General features: G+C 46.7%; 4 protein-coding genes across 4 annotated transcripts; all 4 read left to right on the top strand.

Annotated features, from left to right (window-relative positions):
* Nucleotides 1-81: 81 nt before the first annotated feature.
* On the top strand, nucleotides 82-1,159 carry GGS25DRAFT_368937 (Tctex-1). The gene is made up of 4 exons (XM_049258168.1): nucleotides 82-236; nucleotides 299-337; nucleotides 421-495; nucleotides 601-1,159. The coding sequence occupies exons 1-4, from the start codon at nucleotides 207-209 to the stop codon at nucleotides 949-951; spliced, it is 495 nt and encodes a 164-aa protein (XP_049114664.1). The 5' UTR covers nucleotides 82-206; the 3' UTR covers nucleotides 952-1,159.
* A 3,565-nt stretch (nucleotides 1,160-4,724) lies between these two features.
* GGS25DRAFT_368989 (uncharacterized protein) lies at nucleotides 4,725-5,990 on the top strand. Its single transcript, XM_049258169.1, has one exon. The coding sequence runs from the start codon at nucleotides 4,890-4,892 to the stop codon at nucleotides 5,853-5,855; it is 966 nt and encodes a 321-aa protein (XP_049114663.1). The 5' UTR covers nucleotides 4,725-4,889; the 3' UTR covers nucleotides 5,856-5,990.
* Nucleotides 5,991-7,831: 1,841 nt separating this feature from the next.
* On the top strand, nucleotides 7,832-9,639 carry GGS25DRAFT_368882 (Nucleotidylyl transferase). Its single transcript, XM_049258167.1, has 4 exons — nucleotides 7,832-8,459; nucleotides 8,528-8,878; nucleotides 8,940-9,345; nucleotides 9,409-9,639. The coding sequence occupies exons 1-4, from the start codon at nucleotides 7,951-7,953 to the stop codon at nucleotides 9,517-9,519; spliced, it is 1,377 nt and encodes a 458-aa protein (XP_049114662.1). The 5' UTR covers nucleotides 7,832-7,950; the 3' UTR covers nucleotides 9,520-9,639.
* Nucleotides 9,640-17,378: 7,739 nt separating this feature from the next.
* GGS25DRAFT_523668 (uncharacterized protein) lies at nucleotides 17,379-20,852 on the top strand (the record flags this gene model as incomplete). The annotated part of the gene is made up of 6 exons (XM_049264471.1): nucleotides 17,379-17,894; nucleotides 17,955-17,980; nucleotides 18,115-18,147; nucleotides 18,208-19,396; nucleotides 19,453-19,572; nucleotides 19,704-20,852. 6 exons carry the CDS (start codon nucleotides 17,379-17,381, stop codon nucleotides 20,850-20,852), a joined length of 3,033 nt encoding a protein of 1,010 aa, XP_049114661.1.
* Between the last annotated feature and the right edge of the window lie 6 nt (nucleotides 20,853-20,858).

Raw genomic sequence — 20,858 nt, 5'->3', positions numbered from 1 at the left:
TATCAACGTCAGTGAAGAGAAGGCTGAAAAAGGTTTCACAAGGCTATATCACAATCTATATTGACTCCTATTTACTCAATCTATCCATTGGCCAGAGACAACTCCTTCGTTATTGCTATCTCACAATTATTAACACATCTTCAAATTCGTAACTTGTCCGTGGACACCCATAAGACACCCATAAGCTATCGCCGTTACCATTCAAAATGGCTTCAACACAGACACAGAGCAATACTGTAAGTTACTGTTGATGTCTCATATATATTCCTCCAAAAAGACTGACAAGAACCATCCGTAGCCGATTAGCACCACTAGACTAAAACAAATTGCGATGGACGTAGGTTCGCCTCAGCTTCTTTCAAAGGGAATACTGTAGCCCCAGAGTCCTTTCAGCTAAGTTCGTTTGCCATGTTACTATAGGCTTGCCAAAGCGCTATCGGTAGTGCAGAGTATTACGAGCACTCAAGAGTCGAAGGTTGGAATGGAACCATCATTGTATGTATTTTCCCCACCTCCTATTCGGTATTTATGAATATCATAAATAACTATGTCGTATTCTGTTTGTCCGTGCTATCGCTAATATCGTAACACTTACCCTAGAACTCTATCCTGAAAGCGGTCATATCCGAATCGACACCCGCGGGCTCCCAAATGCCAGCTCATAAATACGTAGTCAACAGCACTATTGTCCAACACCTCGTCCCAACCTCAGCCCTAAACAAGCCCAAAGGCGGAAGCGAAGCAAAGGCCGACAGCCCGCGCATTACAACAAGTGACGGTAATGATGCCACCGCTACGGACGGAAAGCCACATGTCGGCCGACGAGGCATGCACTCCGCCACCCAAGCATTCTGGAATGAGAAGACAGACGGTATGTGGAGCTTCAAATATGACGGCGGCGAGAGCAAGGGCATGGACGTCGTTATCAGCGTCATTTGGGTCGGCATATAGTTGAAGAATAAGGAAAAGAAGAGGGGCAACAATCGACGCTACCAACAGTCGTCCTTGTAAAAAATAGAAAGCATCTTGTACGATGTATGAGGAAGAAACAAACAAAAACTGTAACTGTTCACAGCCCCTTACTGATATTTTGAAGGCTGTTGCTAGCACTACCTTGAACCAACATCTTAGTGGTCATAGGGGTGATTTAATCCAATAGTTGCGTTCAATATACGGCAAAATACAACACCCATACCCCTATCTTCATTGTCGTCCTGATCTACGAATCCTCTATTCATCGAGTTGATGGTCTCGGAATGGGGTGCTCGAGCTTGGCGCGTCTATAATATGTGACCTGACAGGGAATTATAGACGGTACCTAAATATGTGGTTTCACTTACTGCCTACCTACAACGTCGCAACCGAAGATGATGCCCTTGCAGATCTGCCTAAGGATGCCTACGCGCTACGCTCGTCTATCGAGTCCTAGCTGGGAATCCATATTGCCCGACATAGGCGTAGCAGTGTCATTCATGATTATAGGGCCAGCCTCGTCGACTTCGTGTTGACTAGGCATATAGCCACACCAATGTCACCTGGGTAGGATCATAGCTCTTGGACAGGTGCTAAGGTAAGTAATATAAACTACCTAATATAAGCCAATCGTAGGTGTAATATATCATGGACGTAGGACCAACATACCCAAGGACGGTAGCATCTCATACCCATCTGATTGGATATGTAAGTAGAGTATTTCGGAACAGCAATAAAGAGTAGATATTGTCTGATGATGATCAATTCCCCTTATCTAAGCTATGTACTTGGAGCCGGCAACTGTCCTACCCAATGGCTCACATGCAGCAACTTAATGAGGAGAGTCATGACTACCATGGTTCCTTTAGAAAACACCTAACCTTACTACAAGTATACGATTATAGTTAAACCCAGAAGATGAAGCAAATAATGCTTAAATCTAAACTCGAAATGGATATCATTGAATACTACATAGCTCAAAGAATCCAGTACATAATACAGCCTAATTAACACGAGCCAGCCCTATATGATGTCGTGTTGCATTAATTTTTTGTCACCCGGAAGTCTAGACTTCTGGGAGAAGATGCCAAGCTTTGCTGTGTCAAAAATCAGGAAAACCATCCCACATACCATATTCGTGGAATCGGAGTTCAGCGAACAGCCGCCATGCGGGTGGTGAACACCACCACACACCACATGCGCCGAGGTACCTAATCAAGGCACGAAGAGCATTCTCGCCTCTTCCCGGGTTGACGCGGGTTCGTGAAACCAAGATAAATGATATGTTCGTACTTGCTTACCTGCCCACTGTACGTGTCGTACATATAGTATTCTAGAGATTGACTATGAAGTCCTACATACATATCATCATGTTCACACCTACATGTAGGTTACCTACAATAGGTATCTGAGCCTTGGCAGGAGAGTGAGGTCAGTACCTAAGTACGTACCTAGGTTCTAAGCAAGCTCACGCGATCTATCTTTCGGTAACCCGCGATGAACCCCATAAACGAAGTGACGATGAACCCTCCCCTCCCCCTGTTACCTACAGGAATGTCGGAATCCCTCCTTTTTACCCCACCAACTTAAACTAAAAGCAGTTTGAACTTCCTTCACAACTCACCACGCAGCGGCCAACGGTACATAGGTTAGAGAAAGAAATGGCTCCATTATCGGCAGGCCGACGTCACGGCTCCATACTAACTTACTATGTAGTTACGGCTTGTGGATACGATCGCAACGATCTTAAAGCGCGGATAGGGCGTTGGACTGCCAAGGAGGGAGCTATGTTTTTGAATGGAGGTTTCTCTTCGATCTGCGTCCAGAAAGTTCCTGGAATAATAACTACAGGTATCAATTTGCATATTGTTCTGGAATACAAACATTACACACCTAACCTACCTAAGACTCCTAAGTATATAAGTATATAGAGGTACATGTATACGCATGTACACGTAGGAAACATAGATCTTGATTGATATACTGCTCGTGAGTAACAGCATCGAGTGAGACTCATTGGCCGGTGATAGATTTGATTTGTTTCCCTTGATTAGATCCCACACCCACATACATAACATATAACTGATACAGATAATATCTTGCGAATGCCGAAACCTGACTGGTTTTGTATATCGCTGCTGTATCGAGTACCGACAGGCTGGGGATCTCGCCGAGTCGAGCGCTTCTTGCCGCTTCTCCTCCCACAATCCGTCAGCGCAGCATTGCATGTTGTTTGACAAACATGAACAGCTAACAAGATGGATTGTTGTTCCGTTGTTCAGGTATATATGTACACATGATACTTGTACATTTGTATACGATACCCAAGGAAGTAAACGGAAGAATAAGCATTACATATGTATTGATCCAATATGCTGTTAACTACATGTGTAAGACAGATCCCTGCTCTAACTGTACCTATGCAAGCGGTTTAGACATGACATTTCAGGCACGAGACCTACCCAGCCTGCCTACATATTGTTAGTACCTAGGTTATATATCTTCGAGATGACATAGTTGTGTATAATGATTGCCTATCCCTACCCAGCTAGTCCGTTATCGCAGAGGAACTAGCCGGGATGCTCGGCGTCGCCAATACTGTACAATACATGACATAACGTAGTAAGGATAAATCGGGTCTAGGTAACACCTGGATCGAGAGAAGGAGAGGGATTCTCCAGCAAGCAAAAAGCGCCGAGCTACCTAAGTCTAGGTACATACATCCATCATATATGGATTTCAGCCAAAACTCTCTCTAACCAACTCATTCCTATCTGGCTGACTTGTAGACGAATCATGAACGGAGGAACTAGTTCTGGCCCGGCACCTGTTCACAGCCATATAAAAAAAATGGTAAAACAAAACCAAACAAAGGGAAAGAAAGAAAGGCTTCCGTGTAAATAAAACCCTGGCCCTGCTCCGGTCGGGGGCGACAGACGAAGCGAAGCGCTGCGCTGCGCTGCGGGTCGCACCACCACTCCACCTCTCCCCATTTGTCACGATACCTACCCTAGATCTCCAGACTACAAGCAGACAATAGTTATGTACCTACAGTATTAACATACGTACTTTTACATACATCACATAATAACTACAATACAACATACTACTTTTTGCTCGGCGCTCTTCGCCAACTTGCCTGAAAGTGGATCGAAATTCCCCACAGAATCCATTAAGTGATCTACCGCAATCGTAGCGTATGTAGTGTGGCTAGTTTCTCCCTCTCTACGTAGACCCCGTTACTACATACGTACATACATATCATACTACAGTAGAACTAGGTAATTAGCTGGACCCCTGACCGCTCTCCTCCATCCTCTAACATCATGGGCGGATTTAATAACCCCCCCCTTCCCCCGTCCATCCCCGTCCCCGTCCCCGGATACGCCGTCACGATTCTACAATCAACAGACCATCGAAAGACTTTTATACATATACGTACATAATCCCCCCCACACAACAACAGTGAAAGCTTCTACCAACTGTATTCGAGATTTCAGAAAGATCTAGAAGAAGACGACGAACCATCAACAGCAATAGACGAACACGACGAATAAAAAGAAAACATCCACTTCGCCTAGACTAAGCGCCAGCCTCGGCTATTGTTTGACTAAAGCTATTACCCACTTGGACCCATCGTCACCGCATATTATCGGTGCTATTCGGACAAACGTGACTAGAGGAACTGAGGAAACGAAAGAGTTTTATCAATCAGCTTAAATCTACGACGTGTTCGCTCTACTATAGCTCGAAGCTACATTTTCATATCACAACCCAATCACCTATCTTCCACACTACTTGCTGGCCGGTCCCAAGCCCCTTGTGTGTGTACAACAATCACGACTTAGTACAGCACCCTTGTGTGTGAACACAACATAAACTTAAGAGAACATATATCCTACGCACTGGCAACCACCATGGTTGAGATCATGCGTGCTCCCTCACTGGGACAAACATTATCGTCGAGCTCATCTGATATGATGGACAACATGTCGAGCCGATTCCATTCTATGGATTTCGGTCCAGCCTCAGAGTCGACTGTAGTATCGCAGCAGCAGCAGAAGAGCCCAACAAAGGAATCTGTATCCCAGAACAGTACACCCCGAGCACCCCGTCGCGCATTTACTTCCGCCGAACACCCAGCAACCCTTAATTCCGTCCTGGCCCTAAAGCGACAGCAACGTCTACCCACCCCGGCCGCTACGCCGCGGGAGGTAGCAGAGACAGATTCTTACTTCGACGTCCAACCACCAAACCCACCAGCGGCGTCCCCGATCCCATCCTCATTGCGCCTAGCAGGCCCACCTACGATCAAGCGCCCAGTTTTGCCCGGACCGCTACGTTCATACTCGGTAACTGACGTAGAGCCAGTGCCGTTCACGCATCAGCCAGGCGTAGCCCTAACACTGGAGGACATGCCGCCAGAGCTGCATTACGCGATTTTCGACTTTCTAGACCCGATCGACAGCACGTGCCTGGGACTAACCAGCCCACATTTCTACGCCATTCATCGACGGATGCACGGTACGGTCCCGCTTTCGGCACGGCGGGAAGGGCCAAACGATATGGAGTGGGTGTGGCGGAACGCCTTCATTTCAGGCCCATTTGTGGGCGGCGCCAACGGGTCAGGGAAACAGAACGCACTCGCCACGTTATCGCCTCGCGGCCAGGTATACTGCCGCAAATGCCGCACCGCACGCTGCGAGCTGCACAACCACATCCGTGAATGGGTAGGCGACGGTGTCGAGTACTGCGAGGTCTCGCAGAAGTTTGGCCCCGCGGCTCATAAGAATGCTAGAGGCTTCTGCTATAGGAGCTCACCTAAACACCCCCATCGTTGCGGAAGACATACTAGACAGCAGAGAGCAGTGAGGCTCACATGAGACGAGAAAGATTATGAAGAAGAAAGGTTTGGTGTGGGGTTTGATATATCAGATGATATTTTCCCCTTGAACAAAAGATACCCAGTAGTGGTATGAAACTGGCTGTGGAGTTTTGAGTAAGGAATAACTTCTTTGCCACGAAGCTCACTAGCAGTTCGTGTCATTGGGGCCCTTTCGAGGAAGCCTGTTCAAACCGACAAGGTTGGCCGAGCGGTTATTGCTTGTTGAGCCCGCATTTTGCGGTGTTGTATAAACAAAGCGTCTGTTTGATGCTTGATGATGAAAAAATACCACTGCTGATTTGGGTACATGGAATTGTTATGAGGCTTTTGTATTGGCAAGCCAGCAAATATAAGGAATATATATGGGCACTCTATAGCAGAGACCTTGGGTCAAAGGGATGGCGTTTATCATTTTTGGCTTATGTAGGAATATATAACGAGAAGCGAGAAATTAGGTAACCTACCTAGGTATCTATGCTTGAATGAATATGAACTCCAATCATTATATTGCAATATGCCTGATGATGAAGGCATTCGATGTTATTCCTTGGAGAAGCTTGGGAAAGAAGTATATCACGCAATGTTACAAGTGCCATGATTCTCAGTTATATAGATGCTATATATTCAGTATTCAGTATGTAATTCCCTCATGCAAATGTTTAACGTTCAAGGTTATTTCTATTCTTGTATTGTCGTAGCTTCCAAATGGGATTGAATTCAGGATATCCATTTGTTAAGCTCTACATACCCTAGGTAGTAACTATTAATAAAAGCAAAACGCAAATGCAAATGCAAATGCAAACTTGAAGTTCTTGAACGCCACTGCCGTCAACACCCTTGTCAGCCACAACCAACGTGACGAACCCGGCTCAGCTAATTGGTAAAAAAAAGAAACCTGTGTAACCTATCATGGTAATCAATGACGCCACTTAAATCGTCTTCAACGGAATCGAATGATTTTAAAATGATGGAAGTTTGGTTCTTCATGGATTGGATAACTTGGCAAGGAAGGGACGAGAAAGTATGTAGTATTTGTGCAATCTTATTCAAACCCCTTTATCCACTAATATTCACAGATTGTCACCTACCAAATTATGTAGGTACTAATTTATGTACTATTTAAAAGTCGTACATAAACTACCGTGTACGAAGTAACTACCTCCCTAGGGTAGGCCCGGTAGGGTGTGTATTTGCAAAAAAAAGAATAGCCTAGGAAGGAATGAATCGAAGCAATTTGGAAAGCTAGAAGCTTGTAAGTACTTACTAGGTATGTTGGATGTAACCTTCGACATTCATGTTGGAAATTAAAATTAAACATTGAACTTCTTTCGAGTTAATTATCGGTACATATACATCTACATATCAGATTGATATTGATAATGTTATGCTTATCGTAATAACTACTTTGATATAACTAACTATCACTACATAACTAAACCATCACTATCATGAAAATAGTGTATGTACCAATACATATTGAACACCACTACATAATAATATGTACACGTTCTATTATCATAATTCATACGTATGTAGTATCGTGTTGGCTCTTACAACTTGTACTATCCTGTAATTACTTGAACTACCAAACTATCCCCATTAAACGTCACTAATCTTTTTTGGAGGGTGAATTCCAAGTTTCAGCATACCTACCTAGGTAGTGATGAGGTTACTAAGTACCTAAGTAGGTGGTCACTTAACCAATCGTGCTACTTGTTGCGGCACCCCGTCGTCCCGTTTTCCTTATTCTCCGCCATAGTCCGGTACCGTTTAACGGGGAAGAATAGGGCGGACCTACCTGTGCTTTTTTTTGCTTTGAGAATTGTACACTTGTTCTGTTAGGGAAAATTATCATTAGTTAGCAGCTACAGCCTACTACATCTAGGTATAGGTACCCCATCACTTTGAGTTTTGAGCTCATTAAGCTCTTTCAGGTCTTACCTACTTATCTTATACATCGCATCATAGCACATCACAGAGGCAGGAACCTTCTACTCTCAGTGCTCTATCCTATTATATTCATAGAAGGTATCTAGTTATTTATTATCTTAACAACTCACCTCCCCTTTTTGTTACCTATTATTGGACACAAAATGTCTTCCCCATCCAATTCCTCCCACGCCGGAAAGCGCAAACGTCCCGCAACAGCGAGCTCTTCAAAGATGGACGAGAATCCTTTATTACAACCATCCTCGAGAGATGCATCTGGCGAAGACGGTGATACGACAGCACCAGAGTCTGGAAGGTTATCGCACCGCAAAATAGACTCAACTTCCAATGCCAACCCGGCCAAACGTCAACGTGCCAATTCCGATCGCGCCTCCGCCCTCGAGGCAGCCGGCTATGCAGCAGATCTCGGCGAGCCCAGCGATACCACCGAAGCGAGCATTGACATTGCCGATCGCGTTACGAGAAAGAGCAGGAAATCTACTGCCATCAAGGATACGATACAGGATGAAGAAGAAAAGAAGAAGCAAGCCGCTATGCTGCCTCCACCAACCGGTCGTCTTATCCACCCTGTTGGATACACAACAAACCCCCCACCTACTGGCCGTACTATAAGGGTATATGCTGACGGTGTTTTCGACTTATTCCATCTTGGGTACGTGCTGCTTCTCGGGCGAATCCAATTTTTCCCTTTGCATGTCTGCAGCTAACATTCCTCGACAGCCATATGCGCCAACTCGAGCAAGCAAAGAAGGCATTCGACAATGTTCACTTAATAGTTGGTGTCACTGGTGACGATGAGACGCATAAGCGCAAGGGTCTTACCGTGCTCTCGGGCAAGGAACGCGCCGAAACAGTCAGGCACTGCAAGTGGGTTGACGAGGTCGTTGAGAACTGCCCCTGGTGTGTGACGCCCGAATTTTTGGACAAGCATCAGATCGACTATGTTGCCCACGATGATATCCCCTACGGCGCCGCCGAGGGTGATGACATTTATGCCCCTATCAAGAAGGCGGGCAAATTCCTCGTCACACAACGAACTGAGGGTGTGAGCACAACTGGTATCATCACCAAGTAAGTTAATGCCCCATGTGCAACAATTCCAAAACGTGGATACTAATTGCGAGCTTCTTAGGATTGTCCGTGATTACGAGCAGTACATTGCGCGTCAACTCAAGCGAGGAACCTCACGACAGGAGCTCAACGTGAGCTGGCTCAAGAAGAACGAGCTCGACTTGAAGCGTCACGTCCAAGACCTTCGTGATAATATCCGATCGAATTGGACTACGACCGGCCAGGAGCTTAGTCGTGAACTCCGCCAGTACTGGCCCGCAAGTCGACCCCAGAGCCCAGCTCCGGGTGGCCGCTTCAACATACCCTCTACTCCAGGTGCGAACGGCGAAGGCAGTCTGCGAGAGGCTGCTACTATGGCAGCCGCTGCTAAGTCCCCTACCACACCGGGCGCACCGGGCGAGAGGCCTGCTCCCAACGAATTTATTACTGGCTACACTCTAGGCTTGATTGGTGGCGTGAGATCTTGGGTAAGTTTGCCTCCCTAGAATAATAGAGACCTGCAATTAGTACCAAAAGACTAACACGATCAGATGACCAAGAACCGACGCAACCTTCGTGACAGCCGGCCGCCAAGTGACGACGATTCAGAGAGCGACGAGAAAGCCAACGAACGTGGGCGACCAGTCGCGTCCGCTAGCTAGTTACTGAGACCACTGGGCCGCCTTCACGTCTCCACACTAGGCACGAGACCTTACGATGGGGATAGCCAGTTCGGTTCGGAGGATGAGGGTGACGCGAGCAGATCAGATTATGATGATTAAAGGGGTATAGGGGGCAATATACAAAAGCATAAAAAGTACGAAACGGCGTTATATGGGCTTTTGCATGTTGATTACAACTTAACACCACAAGATTGTGCCGTGAGGTCAGACGTGAGTGGATGGAAAAAAAGGTAGACGACTTTTATTGCTTGTGTACGTTTATTGATTGCATCTTGATAGACTTAGTCACCAACATGAACGTTCATGACCAAACTACCTCATATTTTCAATCTTGGACTGTTCGTTTCTTCTTTCTTTTTTCCAGGTGTCGTGGAAGCTACCTAGGTCGTCATGGGACTTATGTGTGGTTTGGAGGATTCAATGTTCCCCTGTAATGGTGGGCCACGTGACCCAGGAATAGGGGGTTTGATCTCCTCGGTATCTACCTAATGTATGGCTTAGGGTCGTTTTCTCTCTTTCTTTTTCTTAGGCTTTATGTTATCTTAATGTACATACATAGTATGCAGTTTATTCCGTAATTATTAATTATCTAGAGTAGGATGGAATGATGTCGACTTCTCTTAAGTGTATGAGTAGGTAGGTAGGTAGGGTTTCTTGATGGAAGTTGGTGGAACCATGCTGAGGCAGGCGCATGTACCTAGGCTCTGCTAGAGCCTGGTGGCGTTTTGTTTCTTTTCGTTTGACTGTGATCCTACCTAGGCCCGTAGTTATTTCCACTGCTTCTTTTACATCTATCTACCTCGGTGTATGTGGTGGTTTCCAAGGCTAGTTCTCGTCTGTGTAGGCAGGTAGGCAGGTAGTAGGTAGGCAAAATACTCGGTAGGTAGACACTCGGTATACTAGGTATCTCTCGGTCTACGGCAGGTAGCGGGTAGGTAAGCCATGCAGATCGCCGCTCGGTAACGTGCCGTGTGGGATGAGTATAAAGCGACATGTCATTTTTTTTAAAAAAAATAAAAGAAAAGAAAAGGGGCAGTAGGTTAGCGGGGGCTTACCGTAGAGATGTGCCAGAGCCTGGCCCGGTATAGGCATGAGGCGGAGATTGTGGGCATGATGTAGCTATATGATTGGTTAGCTACGCAAGGCGGAGGATGACAGAGGTAGGCAAAGTAGAGTAGAGTACCTAGGCGATCAAGTATTGTTCTGATCGTATGAGATGTTGGGTATCCGTGTATGAAGCTAGAGGCGAGGATGGTGTTAGCTTGGCTAGACGTTCACATTGATAGAATATCCTCTCTCTCTCCTGCGTCTGTTCATTTCTTAGAAGGCCTCTCCAGTGGTGGCGGTGGCTGGCGATAGGCTTTGATAACCGGACTTCAACTCCGGCCATAGTTAAGCTAGTACAAGAGATATGATGGCCCTTTTTTTTCTTGGAAGGATGTGCCATCTGCCTCGCCTAATACATTACCTAGAGGCACGTTCATATTCAACGGGCTTTGACGTCGATAAGGTAGATTATAGTTGGGTAAGGTATCATTGGCGCTTACGCACTCCTAACTCTTCGGGTAACGTGTAGATTAACTCTGCTATAGAAAGGAACCTCTCGCGACTCCGAAAGATATAGCATCACGCAAGATGATACATTGGGCGCTGGGCATTCTCGTGGTGCTTGTCTGTTAGTGATACCCCCTTCAACCAGGGGGCAAGCTACTATTAGCAACCTTGGAAGTCTTCTGCCTTGCGCTAGAGTATATGCTTTGCAAGGTTTCGTTACACGTCTTGAGCGGCAAGCGTCAAGCATTGCTACACTCATCACCGCGGCCAAATAGTGGCGAAAGTCATCGTCAAATGAAACATATCTCGGGGGTTCTCATATGGCATTGGTTGCTAGGTATGTATGTACCAAGCGGCACGTTCAATCTTTGCCCAGGGTATCTTCACCACATGCTGACTACATGAAGAAGAGGTCCAGTATCAAGTCTCGGGGGTGACAAAGATCTAGGACTATGTAGATACCTACCTACCTTGGGCAGTTAGGGAGTTACACAAAGGGTCCTGCTTTGCGTGGCCAGGCTTATATACCTAGGTAGGTAATCTACCCACGGGATGCCACACTGTGCCACATCCAACCTACTCAATGCTACTGCTCTCATCAAGCAGATTTTCAGTTATGCTGGTAAAACAGGTAAAGAGGTGGCAAAAGCAGGTCGCTGGCCGGGCTTTTTTTAAAAAAGTGCTAAGTGAAAAGGGGGGGCCCATAGGCTCAAATAGGGGTCATTTTTTTCTTGTTACGGAGAGGAGATGGGATGATAATGACGTTGGAGATCCTTTATGTGAGTTACGGAGGATGAAGAATGGTAATCTGGGGGGATGACCGAAGGGACACCCAATGCTTGGGTGGTATTCGTGCGTAAAGGATTCTATAGCGATACTGTAAGATGAGTGGATATATGTGAGCTTGGGATGGCCGTCCAAGACAACTCTTTGACGATGATAAGGAGGAGTGGTAACACAGCAGCGGACAAGTATCCTTCCTCTCTTTCCCCCGATGGCGAAATTTACGAAAACGCAGCCCTATAACGTTGAAGGGCATCAACTTCAAACACTCATGTATACTCGGATATTTTCTATCCCTGTGGTGAGACACAGCTCTCAAGTTGGTACAGTATAACATGTGTCGTGCTAACTACTGCACGACAGCTGCAGGAATCAGGGGCTGCTTGCATTTCCTGAGCAACACTACGGTAAGTTTATATTAAATACTAGGTAGAGATATAACGTCTTATCCCAAGCCCCTTTGTTTCGAAACATGATAGAATAATCAAAAAAGGCCTGCACCCATCCCCACTGTGGCCATAGGGGATAACGTCTACTCCCTTTGGTGATCAGCCTAGAAAGTTTCAAGTGGCTAGAAACGTCTGTTAGATCGTGGGGGTTCATATTACCTGATTTCCTATTGTATCCAAGTGTCTCGCGTTAACTTGCCTAGTCCTCCTAGTCTTTCTTGTCTGGGAAACCGAGGCTTACTGTTACATGAATAGTAGTACAGAACTGAGCCGTGGGTTGGTACGTTGGACTAGACTCCCTAGCCCTACAGGGCTGAAGGACTTGCTCTACCCCAGTCGTGCTCTCAAGGTTGTACACCGTGTCCTAACCGCGGCAAAATCACCAGGGTTGCCGTGCTGTTTCAGGATGGCGGCAGTACCCTCTCCTGCTGAAGAATGGGTCCATGTTACACACGAGATCGACGTGGGCACTCTTGAAGTGAAGAAAGAGCTAAGTTTTGAGGGGGCCGCGTCTAGAGTCGGGGGCTGGACTCTCCTGGAGAACTACCAAGGGGTTTCGGATGGCGTCCCGAAGAATCCCGAGGAACGCCATCTCCCCACAGCGCCTGGGTCGTCTTCTAGGTACATTCTCTTCGATATATTCACCGGCGTGTGCGTAGTGTCGATCATCCTTGTCGAGAATGTCTAGATATATGGCTACAGACATAAGCGAGCCTGTGGACATGAGCCTAGTCGTCATGAAAGCCGAGGCAGTAAGACGGACAGAGAGAGAATCACTATATCTCAGACTTTTTCCAGACCTAGAAATGGAGCCAACTCCGGGGGGAGTGTAACGCTTGCGAGGCGGTACCTCTCAACATATGCTCTCTTTGAAGAAAGGGGGACGTTGGAGGGGGTAGGCATGGCCGTGCCTAGGCTAGCTACTATCACGTATAGGTACCTAGTAGGCATGATTGGCCTTGATAGGGTCGATGGAGAGACTATAGGACAAATTAGTATGTATGCAAAGTCTAAAAGTGGTTTCTTTCTATAAAAAACAAAGCTAAGTTTATCTCATTATAGTGGACGAACAGGAAAGCCAAGTATAGCACGATGGAGTTGGTAGACAGCAATAGGCTTGGCACGCATCGATGATCCCCTTCCCTTTTTCTTTTTGTTTCTTCTATTTTTTCCCTTCTGGACTCACAGCCATGAGATATTGTACATAATTAGAATAGGTGAGTAAACTACCGACCCGATCGGTGATCTCATGTTTTCGGCCTGGCCTATAGGAAACGAATCTAAGAAGTGCGTTCCGAGGAAGATGGAAAGATAAAAGATGCATAGATAGATGAACCATATAGGTATGACGTTTAGGGCTAGCACGAGAGCCTCCGTGGGTGCCACGCGAGTGTGTGGGATTCCTGCAGCACAAGGCCAAGGCGCTTGCGCAGCCGATATAAGACATACGTTATTATAATACTTGCAGAAGGACAATCCATTTTAGTCAACGGGAACTCGCGCAAGTGTGGCTGTTCATGGGTAGATATGACCCGATGCGGGAATGCAGCGATGCCAAGATCCATATAGATACGAGACATTGAAGTTCTGGTTGCTGAAATACCTAATATTGGTAATATAGACGAACATGTTATGTAAGTGTAGTATGTATGTTGGTAGGTATGTTGGTAGGTATGCATGCACTGCACATGATACTGTAATGTAGACTTGATTCTAGATGTCGGGTGGGGAGATGGAAAGAGAGAGATAGGTAGAAGTCAGTCAGTGACTGTCAGTCAGCATACATGAGTGTGGGACTATAAATAAAAGCAAAATACATATATATGTAGGTTAGTATATTACTGCTTAAGCGCCGAGGTTAGTGGCTTATACATACCTAGGGCCTAGGTAGGTATTCTACTGTACATCACTGCAATTGATATCTTTTATAGATGTTAGTAAGGTTGAAGGTTACATGTTATGCAGGCGTGATCCTTGGCGAAGGTAGGTACTATGTACTAACTTGAACCTTACATTGCACATGTGAACATTGAAGGTAGTAAGGTATTACCTTCAATGTTCCTTGCCCAATTTGAAACCAACGGACACGCGGGGAAATAGCAGAGACACATGAACTTGATTCTTTTTAGTTACAGGTCCCTGACTCCCTGTAAATCTATGGACCCATCTGCATTCTATTTTCTAACATTCACTATAAGTCTATAACTACTATACGCCGTAGACAAGAAATACTAGGCAACACATTCCGGAACACCCTATAGGCTACGGCCTTCAATGTCCAAGGCTACCTAGTACCTACCACAAGTGTTGAAATATTGGAGAAGATACATGTAGGTATGCGTTCGAGATGATCCAAAAGCACTTTTGGTTGATTACCTAACAATTTCGTCTTGACGTATTTGCGCAGACGGAAGCTCGATTAGCCGAAGAGACAGAAGCCTTCTTCACGCGCTTCTATGCATGTCATCCTGTCGGCAATCATCGCATCGATAATTCGTCCCGGACCCCAAAGTTAGACGGATACCGCGCTTGCTTGCTTTTCTCTATCCCCTGAACCCAAGCAGAGACCGTTACCATGGGTTCGGACCCCATCTACATCTTATAGTCTTCCTCGGATCGCTGCCGGTAGATGGTGTCTACGTAAATAGCCGCCACATCTGAACTACACGCGATTATGAAACATACCCAGGTACATAACATGCCTTACGTATCTACACTAATTATCTCGAAGGCACGTACGTATCTATCGGGGTGATATATCGCTAAAGAAACAGAAACACTTGGTTGCTGTCCTCTTTTTTGGCCCATATCCTGCATCTGTCAGGCCATCTGCTCTATTAGTTACAATTTAATAATTAGTTACATGGTACGTACCTCCTCCATACCTACTAATACCTACATGTACATAGTACTAGGTAGTATCCTGCTCCGCAGACGCCGCTTACTCAAGCCGGACATGCTATGTACATACATGATACATACACTATGTATGTACTAATTCCTGACTGCCACTGACGTTTGTTGGTTATTAATAGAATCTGTTGGTACTTTGTGTCGTAGGGCAAAGCGGGTTGTCCCACGATTGACGTCCAATTAGACCGCGTCTAAGCCCATTGATCCTGGCACACCACAGGTCGAGCTGGAAGTAGACATCCAATGACACTGCCAATGCCCAGCCCTGAAGGATTCGACCCGCATGCGATCCCTTGTTTTACGGCGGGCCGTGCTCTGCAAAAGCTTGGTGCTCCCTGTGGTGTCTGCATCCTTCCTCAACCACCTGGGCACATTGCAAGCTTGAAACAAGAGACAGAATATTATGGGAGAGTAACTACCTGTTAACTAACTAAAAGTGCTCTTGGGGTTTAGAGCCCGGAATCCCCGTGGATTTACCAGAAAATGTGGGAAATATAATGCTTTCTACAATCCGGAACTCTTTCCGATGCATTGGAGTTTACAATGGCTCTAACTATTAGCTTACTGGCCGGTACTGAGAATCCTCATCTGACCCCGCCTACTTTCCAATTTCCATGAGTTCACCATACTGCCCAGGTGGGTTTTCCTAGGTATGTTTAACCTGTGTTTAAGAATAGGACTTTTGTCTCAGGGGTGTACGATGGATGGTAAGAACGTGTCGAGCACGTTACTATCTGCTGTACAACCAGTGCGACCCAACGAGACCGTAATTGGCTCAATAGCACTGGCTCTGCTGTAAGAACGTTTTTACCTAGTATACCGGCCTGAGTATGTAGCCCTTAAGGTACCAACTGACTTCCAGGTTATACTAGTACGTACGTACAATACATAAGTACATACATAATACTATGTAGGTATGTCTGGTAGGTATGTCTGGTAGGTATGTATGCATGGTGGTAGTAAATACTAACCTACTAATGTATGGTGTTGTATCTAGGTAGTTTTCGCGAGGCTTTGCATGCGTTAGCTGCGCCCCCTTTGTTTAAGTTGCTGCCTGTCAGATTTAACTGGAACCATACCTAGGTACTTACCTACAGACACTCCGTCCATCCATCCCAGGTGCCATCCATTCTAGGCACTTGGCTAGCTAAGCAAGAAATGGCTAACAGTGGCCGAGTTGAAGATTCCCCAGAAAATCACGACGAAATTGAAGCTGACAAACTTGACATAACAGCATAGGCAAACAGCAAAGGCTTACATGCTTTGGTATCTACATTCAAACCCGAATCCCTTTCTGCGAAAGGCTATCCAGCGAGATCGTCTCCTTATTCACCTTGGATGGTAACTATGGTTTGACAAATATTTGCGTCCTGTGTTACTCTTCGTGCGCGTGTAGTATTGTACAAGAGCATCGAATAATACGATACCACACCATGCTTCGCCCTGACGCCCGGGGTCTCTAAATATGGCATTCCTCACCCAGTCTACCGGGTATAGTACCTAGTAGGTATACATTCACTATGTAGGTATACAGAATGCCGTCTTGAGCTCAGAGCTACACTACTTACTTACCTAGGCACAATACATTACCTCATGAATAGCTGCTCCCCAAAAAGTCTCATGCAGCAATATTCCCAGGTACAAGTGTAGATGGGCGTACCCCGTAAATAGCATCCAAGAGGAACGGTACCATGTATGTACCTTGCATATCTCACCCATCTCGAGGATCCATGTATCTAACCCTTGATCCAGCTGACAACAGGGGTGTGAGGTACATGGTTAGGCGGATGGGAGCCTGCCTAGACATGGCCGACTACTTCTCGTTGACTTGACTTTTCCTCTCTATGCTATTTGTCCTCCAGCCTACACTTGCCCTTTCGGCCCTTTAGTATCTCAATATAGCAATGCAGCTGTTGGAATTTTCCGTTTCATCGCAGACGGAGATGCTATACACCAGATACATCTCTCATACCAACTTGAATACTACAACCACTTAGAAGGCTGAGATCTTTCTAGCCTTGGCCTTCTTTTACAGATCCACCCCACCCTCTCTCTCTCGAGTGACTATTTCCATCTACTATACTCTTTATTTATCCAGACTGCAGGGCTGTGTGATTTCCATTTTGAGCCTTTGCAGCCATGACAAGCCTTGAGTTCATCATGGACATGGACACAGAGGGGGACGCCCCTCAAGCCCCTCAGATAAATAAGAACGAGGGAGACTCCATCCCACCCGGCCCATCTCATAGTCATAGTCACGATCCTTCCCGTGCGGCAACGTCGAGCAATGAGAAGCTTAAAGACAGAGACGACAGACTAACCATAACACCCAGTAGACGGCGTGGCCTATCAAGTCGTTCATCAAAACCTGCAGCTACCGCGTTGTCCCCGTCAGCATCTCCAGCCAGGCCGACGACTGTTAGTAGACGGAGTACTACAAGTTCTGAATCGATGGATCCCAGTGGATACGGAAGTCACGTCCAAGGCTCATCATCCAGAGGAGGTATACCGGCGTCTAACATACCTACGAGGCCAATGGGTGCCTCTCCGGGAGAAGGGAGCGTCCCAGTCAAGCTAACCCCCGTGACCCGTCGTGTGAGCAGAGCAAAGAAGGGCATGCCTGTTCATACATGCGAGACATGTAACCCGCCGAAGGTGAGCAGTTCCCCAAACTCAAGATTGGAAGCTATGGATATGGATCCTAACGATGGTTAGACATTTACGAGGGCGGAACATCTCAGGTGAGAGATTCCGGTGACGAGTGAGTACCTACTGTCGTGCGTTGCTAAAAGTTGATTTCTAGACGCCATCAACTCGGCCACGGGAACCCTGGTTTTCCATGTACATTTCCAGGCTGTGAAAAAACATTTCATAGGGCCGACTTACTTACACGTCATGTCCAAAGACAGTAAGTGGGCAGCAGTTGTATCAGGGTACGACCCACGTCAAATGACTGACTTGAGAGTAGCGATCATGACGATAAGAAAAGCACGGGCGGCGACGATAGCCGACCTGCGTCAGCTGCATCGTATGAAGGAGGGTCCTCTAGAATAGACTACATGTCTCATCCTCCAAGCACCCAAGTGGTAATGTCAAGTCCACCCGATATGTCTTCGGTTACCCCCTATCCTGGCCTTCCTTCTTATCACTCAACCGGGAGCCAGGGTAGCAACACGGGACAAGCCCCAATGTCTCCTCAACAGCGTCCCGGTCAACATGAGAGCTACCCGACTTCCTCTGGTGCTCCTCATGAAGAATATGGCCTGTATGGAAGACAGCCTAACAGCATTGGGGGCTCCCCAGACATAGGTATTGATTTTGGGATTGATTACTACCCCCGGCCTCGTACCTCGTCTCTATCTCCCTTTTCCGTGTACGCGGAGGGACCGATGTTAACCCCGAATCCACTTTCCTTGACAATACCTGACAACAATATTCCTCCAGGTCTCATTCCTGGCCATGAGGGCTCTCCTTGGTCATCGCCCCATTCAGATAGTAATTACTCTGCACATTCAGAACTCAGTCATAGGAGACACGGTCTCCGTTACGATTCACCAACATCAGACTGGACAGGGCCCAGTATGTACTCGTCTGGCGCCTCGCAAGCATTGCAAGGCTTGGGTGATGGTCTCGAAACCATGACTACCTCGACGCATATGTTTGGGACTACGTTTTCCCCGGTTGATCATATGAATTTGCCAATTCAATTACCAGATAACCACCGATACTTCGTCGAGCACCCGCAGCCATATCATTATTCTTCAGTTCGTAGTCCGACCCCACCGACTATCTCACTATCCGCTCAATCGACTGAAAATTTAGTCACCCTTGCAGTCCCATCACTTCCCGACACAGCGTCGATGGGACGTCCCCAGAAGGGCTCGACAACTTTCCTGGGAACACTCGGGAGAACAGCCCTTCTAACCGCGGGGACCCTGTCGCCGCAGGTCCGGAATGCCATCCCGACATACCTCGGCATATACTGGAAGCGCTTCGACGCACTCTTTCCACTGGTCCACCGCAAAAATCCCAAAACCGTGGCCGACGAGATTCTGCATTGCGCCATGGCTGCCGTGGGCACGCAGTTTCTCCAAGGCAAGGAAGATCGCAACAAAGGCAACGAGCTGCATGAATTTGCCCGGAAGGAGGCCAAGCTTGTAAGTGGAACTATTTGATGTTTTTACGAGAATAATTGCTCAACTAACAGATACAGTGCCCTCAATGGAACCTCCAAATCATGCAGGCGATCTTTCTTTGTGAACTTTATGCACGGTTCCGTGGACGAAGTGTACAGAGAGGCCCGTCGGAGCCCTTCCAGTCGTTATACTCTCGGGTGAGTTCTCATTCATCTCCTAATCTTGTTGATTCTCTTATATATTCTACATTTCAGGCTTGTCTCTTTAGTTTTGTTCTTTTTCTCCTAATGGCCAATGGAATCTTTGCTCAACGTCTTTTCCCTCACAGATGGTCCGTCACCCAATACCGGACAACTTTACTCCTACTGCCTCAACGTTAGATGGACGCTGGAAGGAATGGATTGATATTGAGTCACAACGTAGACTCTTGGCTGCTTGTTTTATTTTTGATGTTCATACATCTGTGTACTATCAACAACACTTCCCTATGTCGGCGCCTCCGACCCCCCTAATTAAGAATACCGAGGATCTCTGGGCCGCCCAATCGCCAGAAAACTGGGAGATTCTCTTCGACAGGAAACCAATCAACACAGAACTTACTAGCCTATCCGGCCAAGTTCCTTTTTCAGCGGAACAGATAGCTAGCTCACCACCCATCGATTATACTGTATTTTTAGCGTCGGAATATCTCCGACTACCTAGGCGATCCACGCCATCAATACTGGACCTTGCGGTAGAGGTCGATGAGACGTCTACTGAGAGAATAAGAAAGTTATTCTCGGGATCCGCCGTTGGAAACGCCTATTTGGCATTGTATTACACACCACTTCACGATCTACTCGCTGTTAGCGGCGAAACTTGGCTCTTCTCCAGGAAATTGGCGTCACCGCAGGTATTTCAAGAGCATAAGAGACGACTACAGCTCTGGTGTAATAGCCTCCACATCGGTGTTGCCACTGGGTTTGCCGCTAAAGCTCTTTTGGCTTTCTTTGGCCAGATCGACCACAGTAATAGTAATTCACCTTTAAACGCAACAATTCATTCGCTAGATGCTGAGGAGGATGACGACCAAAACCGTGGAAAGGGATGGAACCTATCGGATATGTCGGATATGTCGGACTACTGGGCCATGTACGTCTGTGCACTCATCTGCTGGGCGCTAGGTCATCGTAGGGGAGGCGGTACTGGCTCTGGTCCTGGGTCTGATACAGCTTCTTCTCGTCACCCTGGACGTCATTCTAATACTAATGCTGGGGAGAAAGGAGAGCGAGAAACCATAAATTGGCTGAAAAAGATTGCTAGCTTGCGCGCAGAAGAGGTACTTAACATGCGTGGCCGGAGGGAGATGATGGGTGTTGTCAGTATCGTTAGGAGAAGACTCGAGGACGAGGCTGTCGGCGGCAAGAACAAATTACTCGTCGATGCCATGGGTACGCTCAAGAAACTCGAGGAACGCGTCAATCCCAAGTGGTTCTAATGATTC

The sequence above is a fragment of the Hypoxylon fragiforme genome (genome assembly GCF_022984875.1).
Source record: "Hypoxylon fragiforme strain CBS 206.31 chromosome Unknown GGS25scaffold_7, whole genome shotgun sequence".
NCBI classification, from domain to species: Eukaryota; Fungi; Ascomycota; class Sordariomycetes; order Xylariales; family Hypoxylaceae; genus Hypoxylon; species Hypoxylon fragiforme.
Note: the sequence above shows the minus strand (reverse complement) of the source record. Positions and strands in the feature narration are given on the sequence as shown.